This window comes from Mustela erminea, chromosome 19 (genome assembly GCF_009829155.1).
Source record: "Mustela erminea isolate mMusErm1 chromosome 19, mMusErm1.Pri, whole genome shotgun sequence".
In the NCBI taxonomy this organism is placed as follows: Eukaryota; Metazoa; Chordata; class Mammalia; order Carnivora; family Mustelidae; genus Mustela; species Mustela erminea.
Genome location: NC_045632.1, coordinates 20,829,731 through 20,856,471, shown reverse-complemented (window position 1 = coordinate 20,856,471; position 26,741 = coordinate 20,829,731). Strand labels below are relative to the sequence as shown.

At 41.9% G+C, this 26,741-nt stretch overlaps 1 protein-coding gene and 1 non-coding gene across 3 annotated transcripts in view; both read left to right on the top strand.

Moving 5' to 3' along the window:
* The first annotated feature begins 487 nt into the window (after nt 1-487).
* DPY19L3 (dpy-19 like C-mannosyltransferase 3) overlaps nt 488-26,741 on the top strand; it is a 70,510-nt gene continuing 44,256 nt past the window's right edge. The window contains exons 1-4 of one of the 2 annotated variants that reach the window (XM_032326419.1): nt 488-730; nt 2,467-2,608; nt 5,857-5,990; nt 26,473-26,563. In XM_032326419.1, the coding sequence (XP_032182310.1) occupies nt 2,506-2,608; nt 5,857-5,990; nt 26,473-26,563 (328 nt within the window). In that variant the 5' untranslated portion in view covers nt 488-730; nt 2,467-2,505. Of the gene's footprint in view, nt 731-2,466; nt 2,609-5,856; nt 5,991-26,472; nt 26,564-26,741 lie in introns of those variants that run through there. The other variant, XM_032326420.1, reaches the window with a different exon arrangement.
* On the top strand, nt 4,714-4,820 carry LOC116580417. The gene has a single exon (XR_004281652.1). It is a non-coding gene; the product is annotated as a U6 spliceosomal RNA (small nuclear RNA).

Below are 26,741 nucleotides of genomic sequence, written 5' to 3'. Positions count from 1 at the left end.
GGCGGCCGAGACCCACGGAGGGAGCGCACCGGGCCCACCGACGCGGGAGGCGGGGAGAGTCTCGAGGGGTCGCCCTGCTTCGGTCCGCCCGGCCCTCAGCGCGCCCCCCGCACCCATCTGCACTGGGTGGGGGACAGGCGGCCACGGGCGCCAGCAAGAGGTTTCCGCGGCGCCAAGGCGCGCCCCACTCTCAGCCCTGGAGCCACCCTTCCTCGGAGCCGGGCTCCTCCTCTCCCTGAGCCGCTGCCTCTCGCTCTGCCCCGAGGCCGTCGGGAGTCTGTGGGGCCGAAAGCAACCTCGGAGCCTCAGTGTCAGCAACCCCGGGTCGCAGCGTCGTGAGAACGCGGGGGCGGGGCCGGAGCGGCGAGCGGAAATGCGCTGCTTCCTTCCGGCCGGCGGCGCACGAGACGGGGCGGGGCGCTCCGGGTAGGGGCGGGGGCTCACGCTGACGGACGGCTCCCGGGACCTATGGGTGCGGCCGCGGCGGCCCGGCCTCCCTGGCGCGCCCCTTCCTCGCGGCCGCGGACGCCCCCCCCCCCGCCCGGTTCCCCATTTCTCGGGCGTCGCGCAAAGCTCCGCCGCTGCCCCGGTGGCCGCTGCCCGGTCCTCTCTGTCACCACGACGCGTTGCGGGCTGTTGTGCGGCCCCGCCCCCGCGCCCCTAGGCGCCCCCCGGCCGGCCGGCCTCCTTCCCCGCCCGGAGCCGCGCGCCAGGACGGCTGAGGCCGCAGGTCTGTGACTGCGTGTCGGGCCGCAGGCGGCGCGAGGGGACACGCGGGCGCGAGGCTTCGGCGGCGGGCCGCGGGGAGTCCGGCGTCCCGCCGAATGCGCCGCGACCACCGGGAGCCCGCGGGCCGTCCCGCCGCGCTGTGCAGTCGGGGGGCGCGGCCCGGGCCGCGGGGCGTCTGGGGGCGCCCGGCTAGGGGACGCGGCGCCCGCTGGTCCGCGCGAACTGCGGGGCCGGGGGCGGCAGGGCGGGAGTGAGGAAGTTTGCAGAGGGCGGGGCCGCGTTCGCGGGCCACTTCTCGCTCCGGCCTCGCGGGCCTGTTCGGTGCCGGCGGCCGCGGCCGCGCCACGGTGCCCAGCCGGAGCGAACTTGGGCGGCCGCCGCCGGCCCCTCGGCGTCCGCTGGGGACACCCGGTGCTGTGGGCTGGGGTGCGGCGGGAAGCTGGGGGACGTGCCCTGCAGCGCCCGGGACGCTCCCCGCGCGCTGGCCCTTCGGAGTGGAGGGCAAGCGTCGCTTTCCTCTCCGTTCTCGTGCTGGAGATGGCATTCCCTTTCCTTGGGTGGGGAAACTTTTGTTTCGTAGTTCGTGCGGTTATCGCGGTTGCCCGACCCCGAGTTGGCGCGTCAGTGTTTGTGGCCCTTCTGTCTTAACTTGTTAGAGTGTATCGGCTCTGGGATATTTACAACTCCTTCCCGAGCCCTTAGAAAGGGCAGGATTCCAGGATAGAGTGATTGGGAAACGAGCCCATCGACCCCAGTACGACTTTCTGCCTACACTCTTTTTTCCTCCCTCGCTGCTCCAGATTCTCCATTTTCATTGTGTGTACTTAACTGTTTTTGCGTCTCACTTTTTTTTTTTTTTTTTTTTTTTTTTGGTATGAATGAACGAACGAATAAATTGTATAATTTTGGTTGGTTGGTTGGTTGGTTCCTTCTATAAAGCAAGTTGTTTACCTTTAGGAATTGGTAAACTGCCCAAACAATGGTGCCCGGCATCTGGTCATATTTCGTAGTAATTAGTAAAACGCTGTTCATTATTCAGAAGAGGGAAGCAAGATGTTCCGGAGGACTGTAGCCAGCTTACTCACTGCCACCACTCCCTCGCCTCCCACTCGCTGCTTCCAAACCAGGCTTCTGCACCCTGCCTTTACTCCCACTTTTGCTCCCTGGGATAGCAGCTGCCCTGATTGGCACACCCCCGCTGCCATCACCACTGAGGCGTGTTCCTAAAGCTTCCAGTGTGAATTGTTTTTAAAGAACACCGGTATTAAAATTCAGGTACCTGAGACCAAACAATATGTCACTTCTTCGGAATCCGGCTCTCAACAAATTTACTACTGAATGCCTCCTCGCGTGGTAGGGAACTGTAGGACATAATCTAAAACTGCATAATTAGGTGACCAATTGCAAGGTAACTGCAGTGGCTCAGGAAGGAGACAACAGCAGCAGCAGCAGCAGCAGCTGGCACAGGCACAGCCAGGAAGCCTTCTTGCAAGAAGGGCAGGGGCTGGTCTGGGATGCCCACCTGTATTCTTAACTCTTGACAGCATGTATTAAGTAAATATTGGTGTTGTGTCTTGACAGTAACTTTGAAGGCTGGTTAAGATTTGATGGGAAAGTGGGAGGGCATGCTAAGCTAGGGATAAGGCTTCAAGTCACTTAAGCACAGATGAGCACAGGGTGTGTTGGGGAGAGGGTACTGGCATACCGACAGGCAGTTTACTTTTCTGTCGTTTGTAGGAGTGGTTGGAAGAACAATGCATGTAAGTCTTTGACACCATGATATCCATCAGGCAAAGAAAAGGAGTGAAAACCACAGAAGTTTCTGAGGATTATGCAGCACAAGAAGCAAATGTGAAGTTGGGAAATAAATTGCCATCTGGTAGGTGATTTAAATTAAAGCACCATTTGGGATTGCTTTTATTTTCTGCATATTAAAATATCACTCTCCAATAGAATAAGAATTTGGTGAGACATGACAGTTGGGGAGACTTGTTCTAATACCCTGATGTTTTAGTTCGACAAATGATTTGATTGTACTTTTATAATACCGGCTTTATAGTTATTATCAGATACAAGGTGAAAGAGCTCTGATTAAAACCCATTGTTTCTCAGCTTTCTGTTCAGTAGGTTCTGGTTTTGCCAATCTTTGATTTCCTAAAGTAATACTTTCCCCCACGGTTCAGATTTTAATCTGTTTCTAAATTTTCTGGTTTGTGTGTGCTGTTCGCTCTGCACAGCCTTACCTTGGGAGACTTTCTCATTTCATGAAGGTATTGAAAATGAATCAAACTTCTTTTTATTCTTTATATGAATTCCTGAAGTTTTCTCCTTTGGTTTTGGGAGGGAGGACAATCAAAATTGGGTGAGTTGTTTATATAATGCTGAAGATTCTAAGCTGTACATCAAGTGATATTAATTACCAACTTCCTGACTCCATATTTGATTTCTTAACTAAGCATGCTCAAGGTTTTTAAAAATAAGCATGAAGAATTCCATGTCTGTCAACCATTTTGGATATCTGACAGAATTTATATTAATGGCAGCTATGTTAATTCTTATCAGCCAGAACTAGTAAAGTAATTTGAGGGAACAGTTTTATAAAATAAAATTAATCTGTATCGAGAAGCCATTCCATCCAACTCTGCTATTAGCAATTTTGGACAAGACAGCATACTTTCTTAAGGCTTAAACAATGTTACTTCAAGTTTGCTTTTTTGTTTATTATTTTATTTATTTTTTAAAGTTGTTTTTCTTTTTTTCTTTCCTTTTTTTTTTTTTTTTTTTTTTATATTTGCGCGAGAGAGCGCGCAAGAATGAGCAGGGAGGAGGAGAGGGAGAAGCAGGCCTGCTGCTGAGCAGGGAGTCGACTCAGGTCTAGATACTAGAACTCTGGAGTCACGACCTGAGCTGAAGGCAGATGCTTAACTGACTGCCCCAAGTTCTCTTTTTTATATTAAAACATAATTTTGAGGGGCACCTGGGTGGCTCAGTGGGTTAAAGCCTCTGCCTTCGGCTCAGGTCATGATCCCAGTGTCCTGGGATCAAATCCCACATCGGGCTCTCTGCTCAGCAGGGAGCCTGCTTCCTCCTCTCTCTGCCAGGCTCTCTGGTTACTTGTGATCTCTGTCAAATAAGTAAATAAAATCCTTTAAAAAAATAAAATAAAACATAATTTTGAGGATTCTTCATTTTATTGAAGCAGTATTTATTTGTGTCAGGAAAAAAACCCTGAAAACTAAAGAAAAGCAAAAAAGAAAAGAAAAGAAAAAAGAAAATCCTCCCACAAACAAATCGATCCTGAGAATGCCACCCATGAAATTTGATCTTGCTGTCTGAATGTCTCTGCAGGGATATAAATGCAAGCATTCATATGTGGTTTTACAAAATTGAGATCCTAGCTGTTTTATAACTTGCTACATTTCTTCTTTTATGTTACGAACATATCTTAAGTCAGTCAATGTAGTTTAAAATGTTACCAACATAGTCATTGTGTGGCCATAGCATAGTTTATTTAACTCATTCATTGTTGAATGTTTAGATGGTTTTTAACCTTTTACTTAGATAAACAGAACTATAAGAAATATACTGTGGCCAAACATTTGTTTGTATACAAACATTGTATATGCCTGGATTTCAAATTATTGGTCAAATTGTATGCTCATTTTGGTAGTTTTTTTTTTCTAGTTATTGCCTTGTTGCATTCCAGAGAGTTACCAAGTTACTTTCCCACCAGCTATGTTTGAAAAATACTCTTTTGGGGACACCTGGGTGACTCAGTGGGTTAAACCCCTGCCTTCGGCTCGGGTCATGATCTCAGGGGTCCTGGGATCAAGTCCCGAATCGAGCTGTCTTCTCGGCAGGGAGCCTGCTTCCCTCTCTCTCTCTCTCTCTGCCTGCTTCTCTGCCTACTTGTGATCTCTCTCTCTCTGTCAAATAAATAAATAAATAAATAATTTTTTTTAAAAAAAGAAAAATACTCTTTTGGTGCTCGCTTCGGCAGCACATATATTAAAATTGGAACAATACAGAGAAGATTAGCATGGCCCCTGCACAAGGATGACACACAAATTTGTGAAGCATTCCATACTGGAAAAAAAAAAAAGAAGAAGAAGAAGAAAAATACTCTTTTTTGTACCCTTATTAAAACAGGGTTAGCATTTTTAAGCTATCAAATTGACCAGCATCTAAAAAGTTACAGCTTATCGTTTTGATACGCAGTTCTTTCTTCCTTCCTTTCTTTCTTTCTTTTTTCTGTTTTTTTTTTAGAGAGAGAGAGAATGTGGGCCAGGGAGTGAGGGGGTCAGAGGGAGAGGGGGAAAGAGAAGCAGGCTCAAGGGCCAGCACAGAGCCCAATGCAGGGCTTAGTCTCAAAACCCTAGGATTATAACCTGAGCTGAAAATCAGAGGCTCAACCTACTGAGCCACTCAGGTGCCCTGATTCGCATTTCTTTAATACTGAGGAATGTGAATATTCTTGTCTATTATTGGCCATTTTTTCTTTTGTGCTTTGCCTACTCATATGTTTAATCTGTTTCCAATTGAAATACTCATTTTTTAAATCCTGAAAGTGTCCATCCCGTATTAAGGTTACTTAAACTTTCTTATATGTACTATAAATATGTTTTCCTAGTTTAAGTGTCCTCTAACTTGAGTTGTAATGGATTTTTCTCCCCTGATGGGTTTTTGGATTTTAAGTTGTCAAGGTTTTTGGTAGTTTTTAATGAATAAACCACAAATTATCTGTAGACTGTCTCAAAGACTTTTTATATCCTAGACATGTAACCCATTTACTCCTCCAAATTTCATAGGTAAATTATAGTTATTAAGCTATGCCAGACAGAGACCCTAGTTATTAAGATGAATAAGATAAGGTGCTTGTCCTCTGAAAACTCACGCTATCTGGCAAAATGGACAAGTGAACAGTTAGATAGAGTTAGGTAAAAACCGTGATAAAGTATGAAAACAGGTCTCCTGAATCACAGAAAGGAACCCCTAAGTGTCTGCTGGGAATAGGGGAAGCTTCGGCAGCGACAGGCAGCGGAGCTTAGCATACCTGCTAGGCTGAAGTAGAACTAGTCAATGCTGCATTCTTTACTGACTTCACTGTTCGTTTTGTTTTTCTAAAAGGTTATACCATTAGAAGGTTGTGGAAGCTTCTGTCATTCACGGTTGGTGGAACCATTGCCCTTTGCATCGGACTTCTAACGTCTGTCTACCTGGCCACTTTACATGAGAACGATTTGTGGTTTTCTAATATTAAGGTATGAGTTTCCTATGACCCCTGTGTGGTTTACTCGTCAGTGTCTCCAGTAGTTTACCATGTACATGAGTGACCAAGATAACGCAGCTTTGCCATAAAGAACCTAATCTCTTAAAAAGCTTGACTCTAGCGTAAAGAGACTTCGTTAGTTTAAAAGGGCATCAGAGTTTTTGTCATCAGTGATTTTTCTCAGTTTCATTAACTTTCACCAGTTACACGGTGGTTACTCTAAACCAGTGTTTTTTCAACCTGTACATTGTGAAATTGGCCCAGTCAAATCATGAGTAACGTTTTTCTAGTTAAAGAAAGATGCAAGAGAGTATTATGACAAATACACTAGGGCTGAGAATTATTTATGTAACTAATAATTTTATACTGTTATATAATTAATAGATATATATAATATTTAATCTGTTATATATATATATGTATGTACAAATGGGGTCACAGTAGAAACTTTTTTTTTCTATTGGGTACAGTAAAATAGAAGAGAAATCAAAAGCTAGTCCTCCAAACCATAGGGCCATAGATGACCTCAGTGTTTCATACCTTTCTAAGCATAAATGCAGTGGTGAGAGGAAAGGGGAACCCATATTTTTCTGAGGAAAGGAGCCGTAATTTTCATCGCGTTCTCAGGAGGGTCTGTGCCATCTTAAACCCCAATCCTTGTTCTCTTTGTTCCCTTTTTAAACATTTCTAAGTATCTTTTAATTTGTCATTGTTTTCAGAACCAGTGTATCACTTATGCAAGGAAATTTACACATTGCCAGCATTTTTCATCCAGTATATGTGCTGCTGAAGCGAGCACAGTATTTTTCATCTAAATATCTTTTGTTTTTGATCCAAAATATTGTGCTCTTTGACCTTTTATACTATGGCTTCTAATGACTAGTTGCTGGTAAAGGTAAAATTCACTTTGAAAAGGTCAAATATTTATCATCTGTCTGGATATTCAAAAAAGTCTTTGCAGAATCTAAAATAGTTCTCAAAGAGCTTTCCAAAATATGTTGAGCTTTGATTCCATTGTTGGAATGAGTCTCCAAAGGAGACTACTTTGAATGACAAATTTAATTTATAGGAATAACTTCTAGTATGTTTATTTTTAAAACTTGTCATATTACTGTATAGGTGTAGTGTGTATATGTGTGTATACCTTCATACAAATTATCATGGTACAAAAAGTAATTCTCCTTCTGGGACAGTGGGGAGTTTTTCTTGTGAAGAAATATTTTACTCACCTTTATTTCTTTAAAATGGAGTGCTTACAAGTAGATTTCTTAGAACTACACAATATAATACTTTTTTATCCACACAAGTATTTTGAATAAAGACTGAAATATCCTTGTGTGGGCATATGGCTGAAGTTAAGTGCTAGTAACTCTGTAGTAGGGACAAGATGCTGAAAGGGATCACATAACTTATTTTCAAATTGTAATTTTAGCTCCACAGAGTTTTTAAGTGGCCTTGCTAATAACCTTAAATAAATACACCTCCATCATTACGAAACTTGAGCACCCTTGATCTGTCTCTGAAATCTCTCCAGGTTAAAGAAGGCATTATACTTTTACCTAGTATTTATTGAGCACCTCTTCTGTAGTAGCACTGATCTAAACACAGTGGGGAACATGGCAAGAGTAACAAAGACTAATGAATTTGCCAGCAGATGCTCCAGTGTAACATGTTAATTCTGTAAGATGTGTTGAGCACCTGTGGTATGCCAGCCAGCACCGTGCTCAGCTGTAGCAATACTGCCAACTGAAGCCAGGCCCCTGCCTTCAGAGAGTTTATGCTCTTGAGGGTATGGGCAAGTAGGCAGACCGTGACAGCCCATCCAAAATCAGTACGTTGTTGGAGTAGGAGAGAGTATTGTGGGAGCACAGAGCAGGGGGAGCCTGCCCGAGTTGTGGAAGGTCAGAGAAGTAATGGTTAAGGAGACCTGAAGGATGAGAAGGGTTAACCAGACAAACTAGGGAGGAAAGACGAAAGTCCTAGAGAAGGGACATGTACAGGAACTTCGAGAAGCAAGAGCATTGAGAGCATTCAGGTGCTGGCAGCAGTTCAGCCTGGCTAGGGAGCACATGGGGAGAGAATGTACTGGGATGGTAAACAGAGGCCAGGTCACAAAGGAACAGCAGTGTCATCATCTTGTTTGGGAAAGATGGCTCCGGCTACAGTATGAAGAGTGGGTTTGAGGAGGATAGCACTAAAGTGAGAGGAAACCGCCAAGAAAATCCAATTCAGTGGATTCATTACTATCTGAATGTCAGTAAATGCATGTTTTCTGTGCACTAGACATGGAATTAGGCCCTGAGAGTATAGCCTTTGAATCCAATGAGGAACCTAATTCTGATGGGGAAGGGGGAAAAAGAAACTAACAAAAAATGGTATTGTAGGGGAAACCAGACAGGGTGGTGATGACATAGTTATTGGGAGTGGGTGACATAGTTATGTGGGGACATAGTTATGAAACTGGGAGGGAAAGCAGATAATTTTGAAGACAAGACCTACATCAACACTTAAATCCTAGGAACCAGTCAAAAGCAGAGGGAACAACAAGTGAAAAGGCCCTCGGGTAGGATGAAACTGGTCAAGTTGAGTATCAGAGAGAAGGCACATGGGGCCAGAATTTTATGAGCAAAGAGGAGAATGGAACCAGAGAAGCAAAGACCAGATCCTGTTGGAGAGAAGTGGACAGAGTCAGAACTCAGAAAGGGTGTAGCGATTCATCATTTGTGTGGTTGGTGATTGAGAAGGAAGAATCATCGGTGATCATCTGCTTTCTGCCATTAGCAGCCAAATAGATGGGTGGGTATGCTGTTCACTGTGATAATGAACCCTGTGGGAGGAACAGATCTGGAGTGCAAAAGAACTTCTGTCACCACCTACCTAGAGTTAAGCTGAACTTGACAAGTTAAGGGCACAGAGTCTGCCACAAAACTGCCCTCACTTTCGACGAGCACTGAAAGGTTTGGGGGTCCTCAGACTACCCTCACATCTGACCACAAGTAGACTATTAATTTGGGGATACCCACCCCTCTCAGGTTCAGTAATTCACTAAAATGCCTCACAGAACTCAAGAGAGCCTTACACTTATTACAGTTTTATTATGATGGATATAAATCAGAACCAGCCAAAGGCAGAGACTTATTGAAAAAGGATCCCAAACTCGGGCTTTCCATTGTCCTTTCCCTGTGGGGTTAGGACACATTGTCTTCCAGGCACATTGAGAGGTATAACGTGTTGAGTTTTGCCAAGCAAGGAAGCTTACCTGAGCTCCTGTGTCCAGAGCTTTGACTGGACTTCCGTTATGTAGGTATGATTGATGGAGTCCTTGGCCACAGTGTTGAATTCAAGCTCTAATCCCGCTCTCCTCCTGGGGGTTGGGCCAATATCAGCTGGCTCCAAGCCCCAGTCCTCTAATCACACAGCTGGTCTTTCTGGCTTGGTCAGCCCCCATCCTGAGTCATCTCCTTAGAACAGAGTCGTCAGATGTCGTCCTGAGGAACCCACCATGAACAAAGACACTGTTCTCACTTGGGAAATTTGCAGATTTACTGGCTACTTCCCAAGAACTGGGGACAGAGGCCAGCCAAATTCTTTGCAGGGGACAGCGAGACAGCAAATGATACATCCTTGTTTGGATACGTTATGAGTCACTTTTGAAACAGTCCAAGGAGAGAGATGGAGTAAAGGGAGCTGGATTCATGGATCTGGAGGCAGGAGACCCATCTGTGTTGGAAATGGACATTTTCGTATTACCAGCTTGTAGATGTGTGGGCAAGAATGTTTGAGGAGTGTTCAGAGTGAGAAAGAGACCCGAGGCTAGTTTCTGTCTGTGCCTCAGATACCATCTGGGAGCAGCTATAAAACAGGAACATCCTCGAATCTAACAGGTTTCTTTCCACCAACACCCCCGTCCCCTGAAACGTACAATTGAGCTCAGTCTTGTGGCATTTTTTTCTCTTTATTCAAGCAATAGCTTGTAGCACAGAATTCCCCCCCCCCCATCATAAGAGGAGTCCTCAGATGTTTCAACTACTTCTCAGACCTGATGATACCTCTGCATAGGCACTTGGTTTATCTTTCCTCTTAGATTATGTAAACCCAGTGCTGTCCAAGAAACTTTCTGCAGTGAAGGAAATGATCTATTTCTGCACCGTTCAGTGCAGCAACCACTAGCCAAATGTAGCTGTTAAACACTTGAAATGTGGCTACTGCAGCTGAGGAACTAAATTTTACATTTTATTTAGTTTTAAAATGTGTATACATTTTCTGTGAATAAACCAATGAAAATGATAGCCATTAGCGATCAGAGACATTACTCAGCCAAAGGGAAAGCTCGTTTTCAGAGTTTATACGCCTTCGGAAATTTACTCCTTAATTTATACCATTTTCATATTGGTGGATTATGGGAATATTTGAGAAGTGTAAAGCTGTTTTCTTTTTATCCTTATGGGTTATAACTTACCAAAATTGCTAGGCTATTTTTTATGAAAATACTTTGATCCTCTCTGAACACTTTGAATTAGTTCTAATTATTCAGAGTAAAAACATTGTTTCTAAAAGAAACAAATCACACATTGAGTTTATGCATTCAGAATGATGCTTTAAATGTTAGTTGCTAATCCTAACAATGTTAGTATTTGAATGTGGGAACTCTGGACCAAAGAACAACTGGAAAGTTGAAGATGTTTGTTTAAATGGTCGTGGAAAATGTATATATACTATCCTTTCTTAGAATATTTTTTAGTTTATTTTTAGTTTTTATTTAAATTCCAGTTGACATACAGTGTAATATTAGTTTCAGGTGTACAGTTGAGTGATTCATCACTTTTATATGTCACCCAGTGCTTGTCACAATAAGCGCCCTCCTTAATCCCTGTCGCCTACTTCCCCGAGCCCCCAACCACCGCCAGTTTGTTCTCTACAGTTAAGAGTCCGTTTCTTGGTTTGCCTCTTTCCCCCCATGATCATTTGTTTTGTTTCTTAAATTCATATGACTGAAATCATAGGGCATTTGTCTTTCTCTGACTGACCTATTTTGCTCACTATTACACTCTCTAGCTCCTTCCACGTCATTGCAAATGTTGAGATTTCATTATTTCTTTTATAATTTTATTATTTTTTTAAGATTTATTTTTATTTGAGAGCGAGAGAGATCAAGAGACAGAGCATGAGGTAGGGTTAAGGGCAAAGGAAGAGGGAGAAACGGATTCCCTGCTGAGCAGGGAGCCTGATGTGGGGCTCCATCCCAGGACCCCAAAATCATGACCTGAGCCAAAGGCAGACACTTAACCAACTGAGCCACTCAGGTGCCCTCCCCCTCTTATTGAATGTCTGCTGTGTGCTTAGCACTGTTATAGGTAAAATTTAAACATTTTATTTAATCTGTCTGCAAAGCCCAAACCTTTTAACTCTAAATTGACCTTTAAATGCAACGTGCTTTTCTGCTGCCCTTTCTTATAAACAAAACACACTAAAAGGGTTCAAAGCCAATGCTCTTACTTGCTGTCTACCCTTACGGTGCCCAGCCCATCATCAGCGCTGAGTAACAGTGATCTGTTTAGACTGGCTTGACCTGTACAGGTGAGGGAAGCATTATAAGGAGGAGAGAGGGGAGATGGGGACAACAGCTGCTATAAAAGATCTGGGCTGGAACTAGAGCAGAGGGACACAGCTTTTGGAACTTGCCTTCAGAGATAGGATATAGTTAGTCCTGGCAAGTAGGGAGCTAGTCAGTGCTTTTTTAGTGACTTGTGTTTAGTAGATGCTAGCGTAAAAATATATATAGTGTGACTCTTTTTATTTTTTGAACACGTGTTGTGTTACTTCTTACAAACTATACCGTGACAACAAAAACTTTAAATCAAAAACATTACTCAGTATTCATAACCCTTAACAAAACCCAGTTTTTGTATTTCTCTTCCATGCTTCATCCTGTATGTGCATATATTTCACATATTTATGACTCATGACTCTGAGATCAAAACCTGAGCTGAAATAAGTCAGATGCTTAATTGACTGAGCCACCCAGATGCCCCTCCAGTATACTTCTAATAAACAGATTTATCTGATGTTACATCATATGCTTTTCCCATATATAAAGTTACATATGTATATGAACTTGCATGATTATTATGTAAATTATTATGTTTATATAATTTAATATTTTTTATATTTAATACTCTTAGTTATTTCCTTATTTCTATGCTCCCTGATTTGGGGTAGATTGTTCCTAATGGTGCAGTTAAACCCCGCGAATTGCTCATTACTTCTTGTTTCAGAGTGGTAGTGTAAAAATGTCGGTTCCTTCACCTTTTTAGAATTACCTCAAAGCAGTTAAGGAAACTGAAGAGCAGATAGGCATTTTCTATCCTTGATGAAACTAAGAAAGGCCTATGATCTAGACCAGTGTGTGAGGGAGGGCCACCAAACCCAGTGAAACTCGGAGGAGCGTGGAAAGGTACCGGGAGAGGACTCTAAGAGCTGCAGGTGTCAGAGGAAGTCACCAAAGCCCACTTCTCCAAGGCTGCCGGCACACCCTGAGGGCTGAGACTGAGGTCCCTGAAGGAGAACCATGGGGCCAGATTCGAGCAGTAATGGCGGGAGCTTTCCTGGAGATCTTCCGGTATGAAAGAGAAGTAAGCTAGGCAGGCCAAAGGCAGTGATCACAGGGACAAGCCATTTTTGTAAAAGTACTGTTTAAGAAGACCAGGATAAGGGGAGGAAACTGTGTGTTGAATAGCTCTGAGGCTGCCAATCTTGGTTGGCGAAAATGAGGAAAAGAATAAAGGGCTCGCTCTTGTAAACAACGCCGTATCACAAGGAGAATTCTTTCTGGCCTGACCGGTGGCCCCGGCCTGTCCCCCACATAAACTTCCTGCTGGTTTGCTAAGAACTGGCCAAGTTAAGAAATGGCTCACAACCAGAAAGGAACTAGCCAGGATCTGTACACTGAAGCTGCAAGAAGAGAAGGAAGAGAAAAACAGGAACAGATGATAAGATGAAGAATAGTCACCAGAAACAATTCCTAGCAAAGGCCTGGAAATTGACCAAACTAAAAAACGTACTCACATTAAAAACTAACATAATAAGCATTTACCACCGTGGAAGATGAATTCAAAGCAGGACTGTAAGAAGGTATAGACCGTCCTCAAGGACTTACAGGAAGGTAACAAGAGAAAATGAAAGATGAGCTGGCAGAACTTAGGCAAGAAGTCGAATTAAAAGATAAAACCATAACAGAAATCACAACAATCTTGGAAGCAAAACACAAAAGATTAGAGTCTGCAGAAGGCACAGAATAGGAAGTGGTTGCCCTGATAAAAGAAAACAAAATGGGGACGCCTGGGTGGCTCAGTGGGTTAAGCCTCTGCCTTTGGTGCAGGTCATGATCTCCGGGTCCTGGGATTTAACCCCGCATCGGGCTCTCTACTCAGCCTGGAGCCTGCTTCCCTCACTCTCTCGCCTGCCTCTCTGCCTGCTTGTGATCTGTCTGTCAAATAAATAAATAAAATCTTCAAAAAAAAAAAAAAGGAAAGAAAAGAAAACAAAATGAAATTAATACAGTTAAAATAGCGGAGAGAATCTGAGTAAGACAACAGCAAACATGCATAATTTGTCCCAACAGAAGAGAACCAAAGCAGTGAAACAAGGGAGAATCGTGTTTAAAGACGTAATTCAAGAAAACCTTTGAAAAATGAAAGATGATTTGAATCTACAAATTGACAGGGCACAATGGGCCCCAGGAAAACTTGGCCTAGAAAAGTCATTAGCAGGATATAGTTCTGTGAAATTGCTGGGCTTCAATAGTAAGAAACCCCTGGACATCCTAACAAAAGATCCCTTTACCTGTAAGAGAAGTCAGTGTGGCTTCCAACTTTTCCATGGTAACATTTAATGCTTAAAGGCCTGGAATGATCCCGCACAAGATTCACATAAGCGAATGTGCTTTATTTATATATATATATTTTTAATTTTTTGAGGAAGCTCCGTATTGTTTATCCCTTCTTTTTTTTTTTTTTTTTAAGATTTTATTTATTTGACAGAGAGAGATCACAAGCGGGCAACAAAGCAGACCGAGACAGAGAGGGGGGAAGCAGACTCCCCTCCGAGCAGAGAGCCCGATGCGGGGCTCGATCCCAGGACCCCGGGACCATGACCCTAGCCGAAGGCAGAGGTCCCAACCCAGTGAGCCACCAAGGCGCCCCGTGCTTTATATATTTTAATCCAGTCATTCTATCATGTATAAAAGCATTATACAAATTGTCCTGATTCTGAGAAATATATATTTAAGAACACCTGAAGAAACTGGTAGAGAGAAAACTGAGAGAGAAAAGGCAAAAACCATGGCAGAAAGACTGCCTTGAGGTGCAAACATATTTAACTGTGGAACTAGCACTAAATAGTTGTAGAACAAAATAATATGATGGAAACAACGTGTAACACCTAGCAGTGTTATAACTATGAAACAGTAACAGAATAACAATGTAATAATGAGTTAGAAGAGGAAAGAAAAGAAAAGGTAGAAGATGGTGGAGGAATCCATCTTTTTTTTTTTTTAATAGACAGAAGTCAGGTTTCATTTCAAAATGAGAAGTCCAGAAGCACGTGGGTGGCTCAAGCAGCTAAATGTTCAGCTCTTGATCTCATCTCGGGTCCTGATCTCAGGGTGGCGAGTTCAAGCCCCATGTTGGGCTCCATACTGGGTGTGGAGCCTACTTTAAATAGTCAAGAGATAGATGTATAGTGTTTTTGTAAAAGAAAATTCTAAGAACAATATCAAGTAAAATGGGGCAGGGAAGAACTATAAATTTCATCAGATTATCATTACTTGTTATATAGGAACACAATAGATACTATCCATAGAAATAGAGAATTAAGTTATCCTTCAAAGTTATAAAGGTAGCTCCTAGAACAAAAACAAACCTTCCAAATTAAAAGACACACACACACACACACACACACACCCCTCAGACACAGACCATATCATAAAGGATTTGTTCTAAAGAGTAACAAAAAAATCTGATACAACATGTATTAACACAAATATGCCAAAATATTTTTGTATAAATAAGTCTGTCTGCTTTATTCACTTGATAAAAACTGTATCATAAAGCAAAATCCAAATCACTTACTATATGCATAAGATTCTCACAGAACAGAGTTCCTTAGAAGGATTAGACCAAAGGTAGATAAGGATTTGTTGAACTATTTCCCCATAAGGGGGAAAGAAAGTCTTAGAAAGTGTTAAATGAAGTGAAGAAGGGCAGTTTTTCAGTGATAAAGATGCCAGCCACAGATAGGACTATCCATGTATCAGATAACTTACCAATATTTATAAAGCAAAAAGCACCGGAAATACAAGAAGAAACAGAGAAACACATTAATGCTGGGTTTTAATTCTTTCTCAGTTCATAAAAAGCAAGTGGTCAAAAATAAGAATATAGAAGGCCTAGGGAAAATAATAAGGGTTTTTTTTTTTTTTTAAAGATTTTATTTATTTATTTGACAGAGAGAGATCACAGTAGGCAGAGAGGCAGGCAGAGAGAAAGAGAGAGGGAGGGAAGCAGGCTCCCCGCTGAGCAGAGAGCCCTATGTGGGGCTCGATCCCAGGACCCTGAGATCATGACCCGAGCCGAAGGCAGCGGCTTAACCCACTGAGCCACCCAGGTGCCCCAATAATAAGGGTTTTAATCTATAAATATCTAAAGACAGAATGTATTTTTTTTTTCAAATATCCACAGAGCATTAACTAAAATGTTGATATGTTAAGCCATAGAGAAAATCTCAGATCCAAAACTACAGGCGTTATTTCCTTATCGCAGTATGATAGTACATAGCCTTGGCTTCTTGACTCTGGGGATAATGGTCACAGATTCAACATTATACTCTTTTCATTCATTCATTCATTTAAATAAAAACTGAAGATAACTAAAAAGAAAAAGTCACTTTCTAGAAATCTAAAAATATTTCCTAACTTTTTGGTCATAGGAAATTAAAACTGAATTTACAGAAATTATAAATGAAATCTAGGTGATAAAAACCGTATTTCAGGACCAGGGAATACAGCTAAAGCAGTATTCAGAAGAATTTGTAGCTTTAAGTATTATATTAGGAAATAAAAATGAATAAACAAACAAAAGTATTCCGCTTATGAAGTTGGAAAGTAAAAATCTAGAAATAGAAGGAAGGATAAAAGTAAAAGGAGAAATTGATAAATTGGGAAATAGGAAAATAATGAATGGTTATTTGGGGAGTGAAAAATAAGGATAAGGATGAGGTAGGAAGTACCCAAATTAAGAAATAACAGACAAGTAATTACAGAGATCATAAAATGTGGCAGCAGAGAAATAACCGTAGACCATGAAATAGGAAAGCACCAAAAGTCTGTTCTTTTTGATTCAGTGCAAATTAGATGAATGGATGAAACATGATTTTCTGGAATATAAATTACCAAAACGGGCCCCAAAACATATTATTATTTTTACAGGTGTAGCAGAAAAAACTTGGTAATGAGCTACCCGTCCTACACCTCCCCAAACAGCCAACCCCGTTGATTTTATGGAGGAATTTTACCAAATAAAATATTCCAGTACTATTTCAGCCATTTTAGAACACCAAAGAGAAAGAAAACTTCCAAATTATTTTTATAATTCAGATGTAACACACTGAGACTGAGGATCAGAATATAACCACAGTCAGCTTTCCTTAATCCCCAGCAGTTATGTTCTAAGAGTCACTGAGAATGCTGAGTAAGAGAATACTGAACCATTGCTCCTGGGGAAATGTGTGTGTGTGTGTGAGTGAGACACACACATAGGTCTTAAATTCTAAAAGCACTTCCTGGTAGTTTCTATTTTCTTTATTTTATAAAAGAGAGAATGAGGTTCTGGAGGGTCAAATGACTTGCCAGGGCTACCCAACTAACAGGTCCCAGAGTTGGATTCCAGCTCCATCCATGAGGGCTCAGAGCTGTGGTCACTGTTTGCACTCACTGCCCCTTACTGTATTCCTCTTCTGATCGTTTCTGTCTGAGAGCTGGAGCAAGAGGCAGAGCACACTTTCACTGACGGTCTGCACCTTACTGCAAAAACACAGCAAGTGTTAATGCTGTCAATTTGGTGGTTACAAATTTTAGCTAGTAGGCAGATGGGCGAACCAGAAATCTGCAAATAGTGAGAATCAATTGTATATAATCTAGATAATAATTAAAAAAACAAAGCTCAGAGACTAATCCCACTTACGTATCTTGAACCAAAAATTCTAATTAATATCAAGAGAATCTAGTTGCGTATCAGAAATATAATGCACCACGAAAAGGTCATTTTTATGCCAGGAAACTAAAGGAAATTGTTTGGAAATCTAGTAATATACTTGTTTGCTATCTCAGAACTTGACAAGATGCAAAAAAAAAAAAAAGGTATTTGAAAAAATCTATTATTTCCTTGTAACATATGTAACTTCAAATTAAGAATAGACCAGATGAGCCCATTACATCACTGGAATAAAAGACAAAAATCATATGATTGTCTCAAAAAACACAGAAAAAGCATTTGGTAGAATTCAACAACTCTCCACAGGAGACTGGAAATAGAAGAGAACTTCAGCCTCCTAAAGGGCATCTGCCAAAAATCGCACTGGTGATAAATTGAAAGCTTTCCCCTCATATTAGGAACAAGACAAAGATGTCTGTTCTAGCTATTTCTATTCAACATTATACTAGAGGTCCTAGTCAGGGAAATTAGGCAATAAAATAAAACAAAAGGCCTCCAAATTGGAAAGGAAGAAGTAAAACTGTCTCTGTTTATAATAATATGATCTTCTACATAGAATTCACCAAAAAGAACTATTAGAACTAATAAGTTGGTTTATCAGGGTTGCAGGATACAAGATTGATACACAAAAACTGATTGTATTCGTATGCAGTAGCAATGAGCAGGCCAAAAATGAAATTAAGAAAATAGCATCATCTCAAATAAAACCTCTTTAAAAAGAAAGAAAATAGCTTCATTTTACAATAGCAACTAAAGAATAAGATACTTAAGAATAAATTGAGCAAAACAAGTCTAAAGCTAAAATCATGTTCATGAATTGGAAGACAGTCTGGTTAAGATGGAGTTGGTGTCCAGATTCAAAATGATCGCTCTCAAAATCCCAGGTGGATGTTTTTGCAGAAATTGACAAGCTGACCCTAAAATTTATATGGAAACTGAAAGGACCCAGAATAGCCAAAGCAGTTTTGAAAAAGAAGAACAAAGTTGAAGGACTCACACTCCCTGATTTAAAAACTTATTCTTTTTTTTTTTTTTATAAAGATTTTTATTTATTTATTTGACAGAGAGAGATCAGAAGTAGGCAGAGAGGCAGGCAGAGAGAGAGAGGAGGAAGCAGGCTCCCTGCCGAGCAGAGAGCCCGATGCGGGACTCGATCCCAGGACCCCGAGATCATGACCTGAGCCGAAGGCAGCGGCTTAACCCACTGAGCCACCCAGGCGCCCCTAAAAACTTATTCTAAGAGTACAGTAATCGGGACAGTGAGCACTGGCAGGAAGAGAGATGAAACACAATTGAGAGTCCAGAAATAAACCCTTACATTTCTGGTCAGTTGATTTTTTTTTTTTAAAGATTTTATTTATTTATTTGACAGAGAGAAATTACAAGTACACTGAGAGGGAGGCAGAGAGAGAGAGAGAAGGAAGCGGACTCCCTGCTGAGCAGAGAGCCCGATGCGGGACTCGATCCCAGGACCCTGAGATCATGACCTGAGCCGAAGGCAGCGGCTTAACCCACTGAGCCACCCAGGCGCCCCTGGTCAGTTGATTTTCAACAAAGATACCAAGACAATTAAATGAAGAAAGAATAGTCTGCAACAAATGACCTGGGGACAATTAGATATTCATGAGCAAAACAAGGAAATTGGGCCCCTTCCTCCTACATACACACAGATTAACTCAAAGTGGATCAGAGACTTAAAAGTAACTATGAAACTTCTTAAAAAAAAAAAAAAAAGCATGAATAAATTATCATGGCATTGGGTTAAGCTAAGCCATCCTGGATACAACACCCAAAGCTTGTGCTAGAGGAAAAATAGTTATATTGGACCTCTTCAAAATTAGAAAGTTTTGTACTCCAGGCGTATGGTCAAGAAAACAAAAAGACTCCACTTAGAATAGGAGAAAATATTTACAAATCATATTCCTGGTAAGAGAGTTGAGTCTGCAATCTACAAAGAACCATAATAACTCAATAATAAAAATAGAGTTCAATTTTTTTAATGAGCATAGAACTTGAAATAGACATTTTTCCAGAGATGATCTACAAATGGGCAAAAAGCTCATGAAAAGATTCTCAACATCATTAGCCTGTCAGGAAAATTCTAATCAAAGCCACAATGAGGTAACACTTCACATCCACTAGCAGGGCTCTAATAAGAAGACATGTAATAAGTGTTGACAAGGGCGTGGAGAAATTGGAACCCTTCTACAATGCTGGGGGGAATGTAAAATGGTGCAAACGCTTTGGTAAAGGGTCTGGCAGGCCCTCAGACAGTGAAACGTAGTTATTGTACAATCTTAGCAATTCTACTCCAAAGAAAATACCCAAGAAAAATGAAAATATGTCCCCACATAAACTGGTACATGAATATTCATAGCAGCATTTTTCATAATAGCCAAAAAGAGGACACAAATCTAATGTCCACTAATGGATGAATGGATAAGTAAAATGTGGCATATTCATGGAATGGAATATTGTTTGGCAATTTTTTAGTGAATTAATGATACAGTAGAGGAGCCTTGAAAACATGCTAAATGAAAGAAATCAGGCACAAGGCACGTATTGTATCATTTCATTAAAACGAAATGTCCAGGATAACCAATCTAAAGAGACAGAAATTAGATTAGGAAGGCGTGAGGGATTTGCAGAGTGACAGCCAGGGATTTGGTGTTTCTATTTAGGGGCAGTGAAATAGTCTAAAATTGATGCTAGGGATGCATGTATAACTTTGTGAATACAGTCAAAGCCATTGAATTGTATACTGTAAATGGGTGAAGTATATAGTATTCGAATTCTAGCTCAGTAAAACTTAAGAAAATAGATGCATTTTTTTTTTAATATAGCATGCATACATCTCAGACCAAATGCTAAGACCTTACCCATTAGGGAAACACTAGAACAGTGCTATCTAGTAGATATATATTTCGTATAATAATGAAAAGTTCTTCGTGCTGAATTAATACTCTAGCCATTAGCCAAGTGTGTTCAGGAACTGAGAAACGAAATTTTTCATTTTAATTAAGTCAGCACGTGTGTCTGGTCGCATCATGGCATTAGAAGCATATTCCAAGCCAAAGCGATCTGTTCATACTGTTTAACATTTCTTTGGAGGGGCCAGCAACAGAAACATGAGAAATAAAAAATACCAACAGGTGGGAAGAAGGTGACATTATTTGCAGATTGTGTCATTATATACCTGGAAACCACAAGAGAATAATCTTGAAAAAAATTTTTTAAAGATTTTATTTATTTATTTGACAGACAGAGATCACAAGTAGGCAGAGAGGCAGGCAGAGGGGGGGGGGGGGGCAGGCTCCCTGCCAAGCAGAGAGCCCGATGCAGGGCTCGATCCCAGGACCCTGGGATCATGACGGGAGCCGAAGGCAGAGGCTTTAACCCACTGAGCCACGCAGGCGCCCCAATCTGAAAAATTATTACGAGCGGTAGGAAAACTCAGTAAGTAGCTGGGACTGAATCCGAAATTAAATATAGAGATACCAAAATATTTTTTAAATTTCTCAAATTGAAATTAATAAGGAAGGAAAACCTCAAATGTGCCTTTTTTAAAAGTTCCCTGGCAGTCCTCTTCCACTTCCTTTGTCCATGTACTCCCCACCCCCAAGCTCTCCTGGGATGATGAACTTTTTCTTCCCTCCTTTCTCCCCCAGTACTTGACTGTCAGCTGTTGCATTGCTTCCTGTTTCACTGTCGAGGGGGGCCCCCTGCCCTCCTAGGTACTCTGGCTGGGGTCCTGTTCACTGAACTGACAAAAGACAGACTAACAAGAGAAGAGCAGCCAGATTCACTTAATACAAGTTCTACGCGACACTAGCACCTTCATAAGGAAATGAAGACCTGAAGAAAGGGTTAAACCTGAGCATTTTTATGCTCAATTTGACTAAGAGTAGAAGTCATGGAAAAGATATAATAGGACCAAAAGGTATGAGATAGGGGTAGTGAACCAAGGCGAACTTAGGAAGGCCTGTTGGTTCAGACGCCTGCCCTGTCCCTCCATCTCTGGAGATAAGGATGTTCTTTCCTCCAGGGACAAGGGGTACCGCTTTCACAAGAGACAGGGGGAGGTCAGGGAGTCCTTCAGCCGCAAACACCCAGTATGCCGGCCTGCATGTTCGGAGGTAGCGTGTTCCCAACTGAGAAAGGAGAGGTGAGCTGAAGAGACCTTCCGCATGCTTCCACCCCGCCTCTGCCCGGATGTCGTCCCTGGATGCCGACTTGTCCCCACACAGGTGTGAGGCCCTCTCCCTCGCCTCTCCTGGATTCCCTCTCCAGCTGTCAGGTCTCTCCTGCCTTCTCCCATGCGGGGAGTGAGGGAGGCTGTTGGAGCCCCACTTTCTCTTCCAGCTGCTGTCCCACCGTTCCTGCTCATCTTCACACCCAGCCTCCCCCACAAGTCTGTGAGCCCGTGGTCTCTGTTCCTCTCCTCCCGCTGTCTCTCTTGAACCCACTCCAGTCAGGCTTCGGCCTTGGCCCTGCTCTTGAAAGATTCTGGTTCAAGCCACTGTGGCCCTCCAGGCTGTTCGGTTTAGTGGTCCTGTCTCAGTCCTCGTTTTCCTTGGGCTCTCAGCAGTTTTCCTGGCTCTGGGACACGGGTTCTCCCGGATCTCCTCCTACCTCTCCAGCTGATCGTTTGGCTCCTTGACAGGCTCCTCCTCAGCCTTCTGACTTCTTGTTGGCAGGGAACCCAGGACTTGGCTCTGTTTTTCTGTCCGCTCTCATTTCTAAGAACAGTCTTATCCATAGCTTTACATACATCTCTGTGCTGATGGCTCCCAAACGTCTGTCCCTGCTCAGACCTCTCCCCTGAACTCCAGACTTGCATGTACAGCTTCTGACTTGGCCACCTGAGTTTGGATGTCCGGTGGGCATTTCAGACTCAACAGGTGCAACATCAGCCACCTGACCGTCCCTGCCCTCACGTGTTTCTCCTGGTATCTCCATCTCTGTAATTTGCAGCTTCCTCCCTCAGGGGCTTGGGCTTCTGCCCTCGCACACGCACAGTCCTGGTTCTCAAGTCCCACCTTACAGCCTCAGGAAGTCCTATCAGGTTTCCTTTGACAGTATCTATCTAGAATGTAATCACCTCCCACAGCCTTTATCCCCACCTGGATTTATTACAGCAGCCCCTCCCCACTCAGAATCCTTCGCAGTCCAGCTCAGCATGTCTGACACTCCCCTCCTGACCTCCCCCCTCCCAGCTCCCCTCACACACACCTAGCTCAGAGTGCAAGCTTAGAGTCCTTGTCACCTGCCAGGACTGGGTGTCTGACCCCACGTCACCTCTCAGACCGCTCCGCACTGCCGCCCCGACCTTCCTTCCTCCCTCCAACTCAGACCACACTGCCTTCCTCATTATTCTTCAAGGTGTATTTGGCTGTCCTGCCTGGCTGGCAGGGTCTTCTGCACATGGCTCACCACCTCACCTCATCTCTGCAATTGTCCCTTCACGGGTGCGGCCTTCCTCACGCATCTGCAGGACCACAGCACCGCCCCTCCCTAGCCACCCCCTTCTCTGCTTTACTTCTTATACTGTCCTTGTTTCCTAAGCAAGGAAATGCTTCCCTCTGCTCTAGATTAAAAATCCTGTGAAGACAGATATTTGTGTCCCCTTTTGTTCCCAGCTGAATTTCTCTGCAGGTGAATGCTTGTCACTTGTTGGTCAGTAGCTGTTTGTTGAATGAATGAATGAATGAAGGAGGAAGATAGAGCAAAAAAGAGACTGATGAGAAACACAGAATGTGATGGGGGCTGGGTTAATAGTTCAGGCAAAAGGCTCTTCCTTCTCTCTAATTGATACCCTTCCTTGAGTTGTCATTTTCCTTTTTAAAAAATGCATTATTCTTTCCTCATGGAGACATAAACCTCTCGGGATCAAGGACTGAGGTTTTATACCTTGGTTTCCCCCAGCAAATAAATGTTGAGTGATAAGGAAAGATCATTCTCATTTGGCTAAAAAAGCACTCCTGTCACTCAATTTTTACCAAGTTTGTACAATCCTTTCTTAGACTGGTATTTTCCACTCTTACTGTCATATTGGCTTGATACTACAGAATTTGCTTATCTTCCCACTGAATGAACGCACCTGCTCAGCAAGGGCTCTTTAGACTAACCAGGGCAAGTCCGCGAAGCAGTGACTTCAGGTGCTCCCGAGGACTTGGTGGTGGCTTCTGTGCGAGCCCCGCTGGTGCTGGTCCCCACAGCAGCCATCTAACCTCCCACACCCTGCTTGGCAGCTATCACACATCAAGGCATTCATCAACTCCAGGGCAGGAATTGTTCCATTCCAACAGATGGACAGGAATCGAACCAGACCATCAACCATGTATGTGCCATAAATATATTTGCTAAGGGCATGATTCCCAGTGCAAAACTTCAAGAACAGCTGTCTTTATCGTGAGCTACTATTTCTTGGTGAGATGATTTGTTATCTAATTCTGAAACAGATGACATGTATGAAGTTCATCTTTCCCTGGCTTCCCCACTACCAGCGGCCTCGTCATTTTGGGTGCAGTTTCTGTAAACAAAAGTTACTTTCATGAGATTTTTAAAAAACTAACGAGAGGTTTCCTTTGGCAGATTTGGTGTCATTTGTCTAAAAGGGGTTGTTACATTTTGAGTATTTCTAGGGGATGCAGATTAAGTATGAGCATTTTTTAATGCTTTTCCTTTGAGTACTTTTGTTAAATTACAATATAAACTACTACTTAAATGGTGTTAGCTATACGGTTCCTTAAAAATACAGTGCTTTCATCTTTCTATTTCTTTCTGTCATTGTCTTCAGAAAAGATCCTTTCATTCTCCCGACATTGCTTTCCCTGTGGGACCGATGCAAATTAAAATATGAAGTATTTGTTCATTTTGCATTCTTCAGAGGGTAGCTTCTCTTGGTGTACATTTTCACTAGCACAATCCGGCAGGCAAAGTATAAATTGCTGTAAAACTGGAAAAGTGTTTGAATGAGTAAAGCAGATGTTCTCTTAGCATGAAGCAGATGTAAAACTTGCAAGTGTCTGTCTAATAAAGTCTAGCATTTGGTTCCATACAGCTGGTGCCAAGATTACCAATTAATCATGTTTGAATGCTTTTTTACTAATTAGGACCCCCTCAGTTCTTTATACATTCTGGGTATATATAAAGAGAGGGGTGGAGCACAAAAGCTTTCTACCTTTGTACTGTGAGCAGTGGGGGTTTTTTTCTTTTTTTCCGCCCCATCTTTATAAGGTCAGTCTTCTTTTATCCTTAGAACCGTGTTGGCTATGAAGCCCCCTTCATGTAAATGATTGATCTGCCTCTCTAGTTTGATTTGGGGATATAGGTTTGACATTAGAATATTCCATTGAAGACAGCCATACTCTGAACACATGAAGCAGCTGGGGAGAAGAAAAGGAATGTAATTAGACTTAATGGTTTTTTGTTTTTTGTTTTTCCCTTACTTGCGTGAACAAAAGCTAACATTTGCTCAGTTAACATTAATTCACAGCCTCGGTGGCTCCTTGACCAAGTAGGAGTGTGAATATTATAGAAACAAGTGATACCAGTCTAGTTTTCTGTTCAGAAAAGCAATAGAACAGTTTTTCTCAAAAATTAAAGATGAATGTTGATATGACTGCTAAGAATTGCCTTTACTGCTGTGAAAGAGATACAAATCAGTAGCAAAGGCAAAAGCTAAGAGAGCGCCATCATTGTATATTGTCCTTTTTATAGAGCAAGTGTGCTAATGAAAGTAAATTTGAGAATCTGACTGGGCCTTTTTTCCATGTTTGCTTTCCCCGAGATGAACCTGTTTTCTATGGAAGGAAGCTCATTATATAAGATTTGCTACTCTGCCCCTCCCTCCCAGTTTTTTAAAAAAGAGTGAACAAGGGTAAAAAGTTTGTTTCTCAAGGTCAGTAATTGGATGTACTCAAGTAACTGAGTACTTCTTCAATGCTTTATTCATGAATCAATTTATAATAGTTTTTCAGACAACAGGAGAAATATTTAAAGGGTAGAAGAGATACATGAAATAATTTCAGGCCTGAAGATAAGTAGCATGAGTGGTTCTTTTCATGAAATGTTTATTACAGTTGAAAAGTCGTCGGAGGTAGGGGAAGAAAACCAAAGGTGTGTTCAAAGAAGCTGATCCGTTAGAACACGCCATGTTTCATGTTTAGCATCCTCCACTGTTAAGGTTGGGTTTGTGGAATCGGGATCTGCTATGGTAGGAAAAACAGAGATGGAAATACGCTTTAGACCATGTGTGCCAGATTCTAGGACCTGACTTCTTAGACATTGGTGTAAAAGGGTCTGTAACGACAAATTACCATTTTCTTTCGTTTATACTATTATGGTGGAGAGAGAGAGAGAGCGAGCTAGATATATATGTAAGTATGTGAAATACAGTATCTAAGAATATTAATATGATTTTTCCAGAATGTCTTTCCCATCCCATCCTCACCACCAGTTGCCTCCAGAGTTTGTTAATGATGTAAATTTCACATTTTATAAAAGCATCTTACAACCAAATTGACTAATAGCTGTCACTTTCAATTTTCAGTTCTTCTAAAATTGAATACTTATTTAAAAGCAGTTTACTATTGTATCTATTTGCCTACATGAGCATCTTTCCACCAGGGTGACACTTGGCAAACTAAAATTCACATGTAAAAGGTCTGCCCCTTTTTATTCAGGCTATCTTACATTCTGAGAATAAATAGGAAGTTATTAATATTATATAATATTGTTAGCTTTTAGGTAGGTGTCTAATGAAATTATAGTTCTTTTCATTTGGGAGGTTTTTTTATACTGTGCCTATTTTGATTCTCCCTAGTATTCCATAAGATTGGTCGTGTGTTTTTAAAGTTTTAATTTGTGTGAAATAAAAGAAAAATGGTAACTGTGACACGTCAGTGTAAATGGAACTAGTTATCTCTATTTTGTAAAATGGTTTGTTAATGGAAAGTTTTAAACAGTCACAAAAGTAGAAAGACTCATATAATAAACTCCTGTAACTCCCACCCAGCTTCAACATTTACCAGTCTTCGATTGTTTTGGTTTGCCAAGATTTCTTAAGACTATATTTTGAAAGGTTTTTTTTTTTTTTCCTTTTAAGTTGTAGTTTTGGATCCTGTTTCTGCCATAACAATAGATATTTAAACAAAAAACAAAAAACTAGGTCATGTAAACCCAGTAGACCTAACTTTATTTCAGGAAGTGGAGCGAGAAATCTCATTCAGAACAGAATGTGGGCTGTATTACTCCTACTACAAGCAAATGCTACAGGCTCCAACCCTCATGCAAGGTAATTACAACTAATAGCTTTACGGGGATCTCCTCCTTCCTTTGCAGTATTTCAGCCAAACCTACTTGTGCACTAAAGCATTTTATAAATGCTTTCTAGAACTTGGGTGCTTTTTTTTTTTTTTTTAACTTAAACTCGTGTACTTTTTCCCTGCTTAAGTAACCAGTGTTTGGCTCTG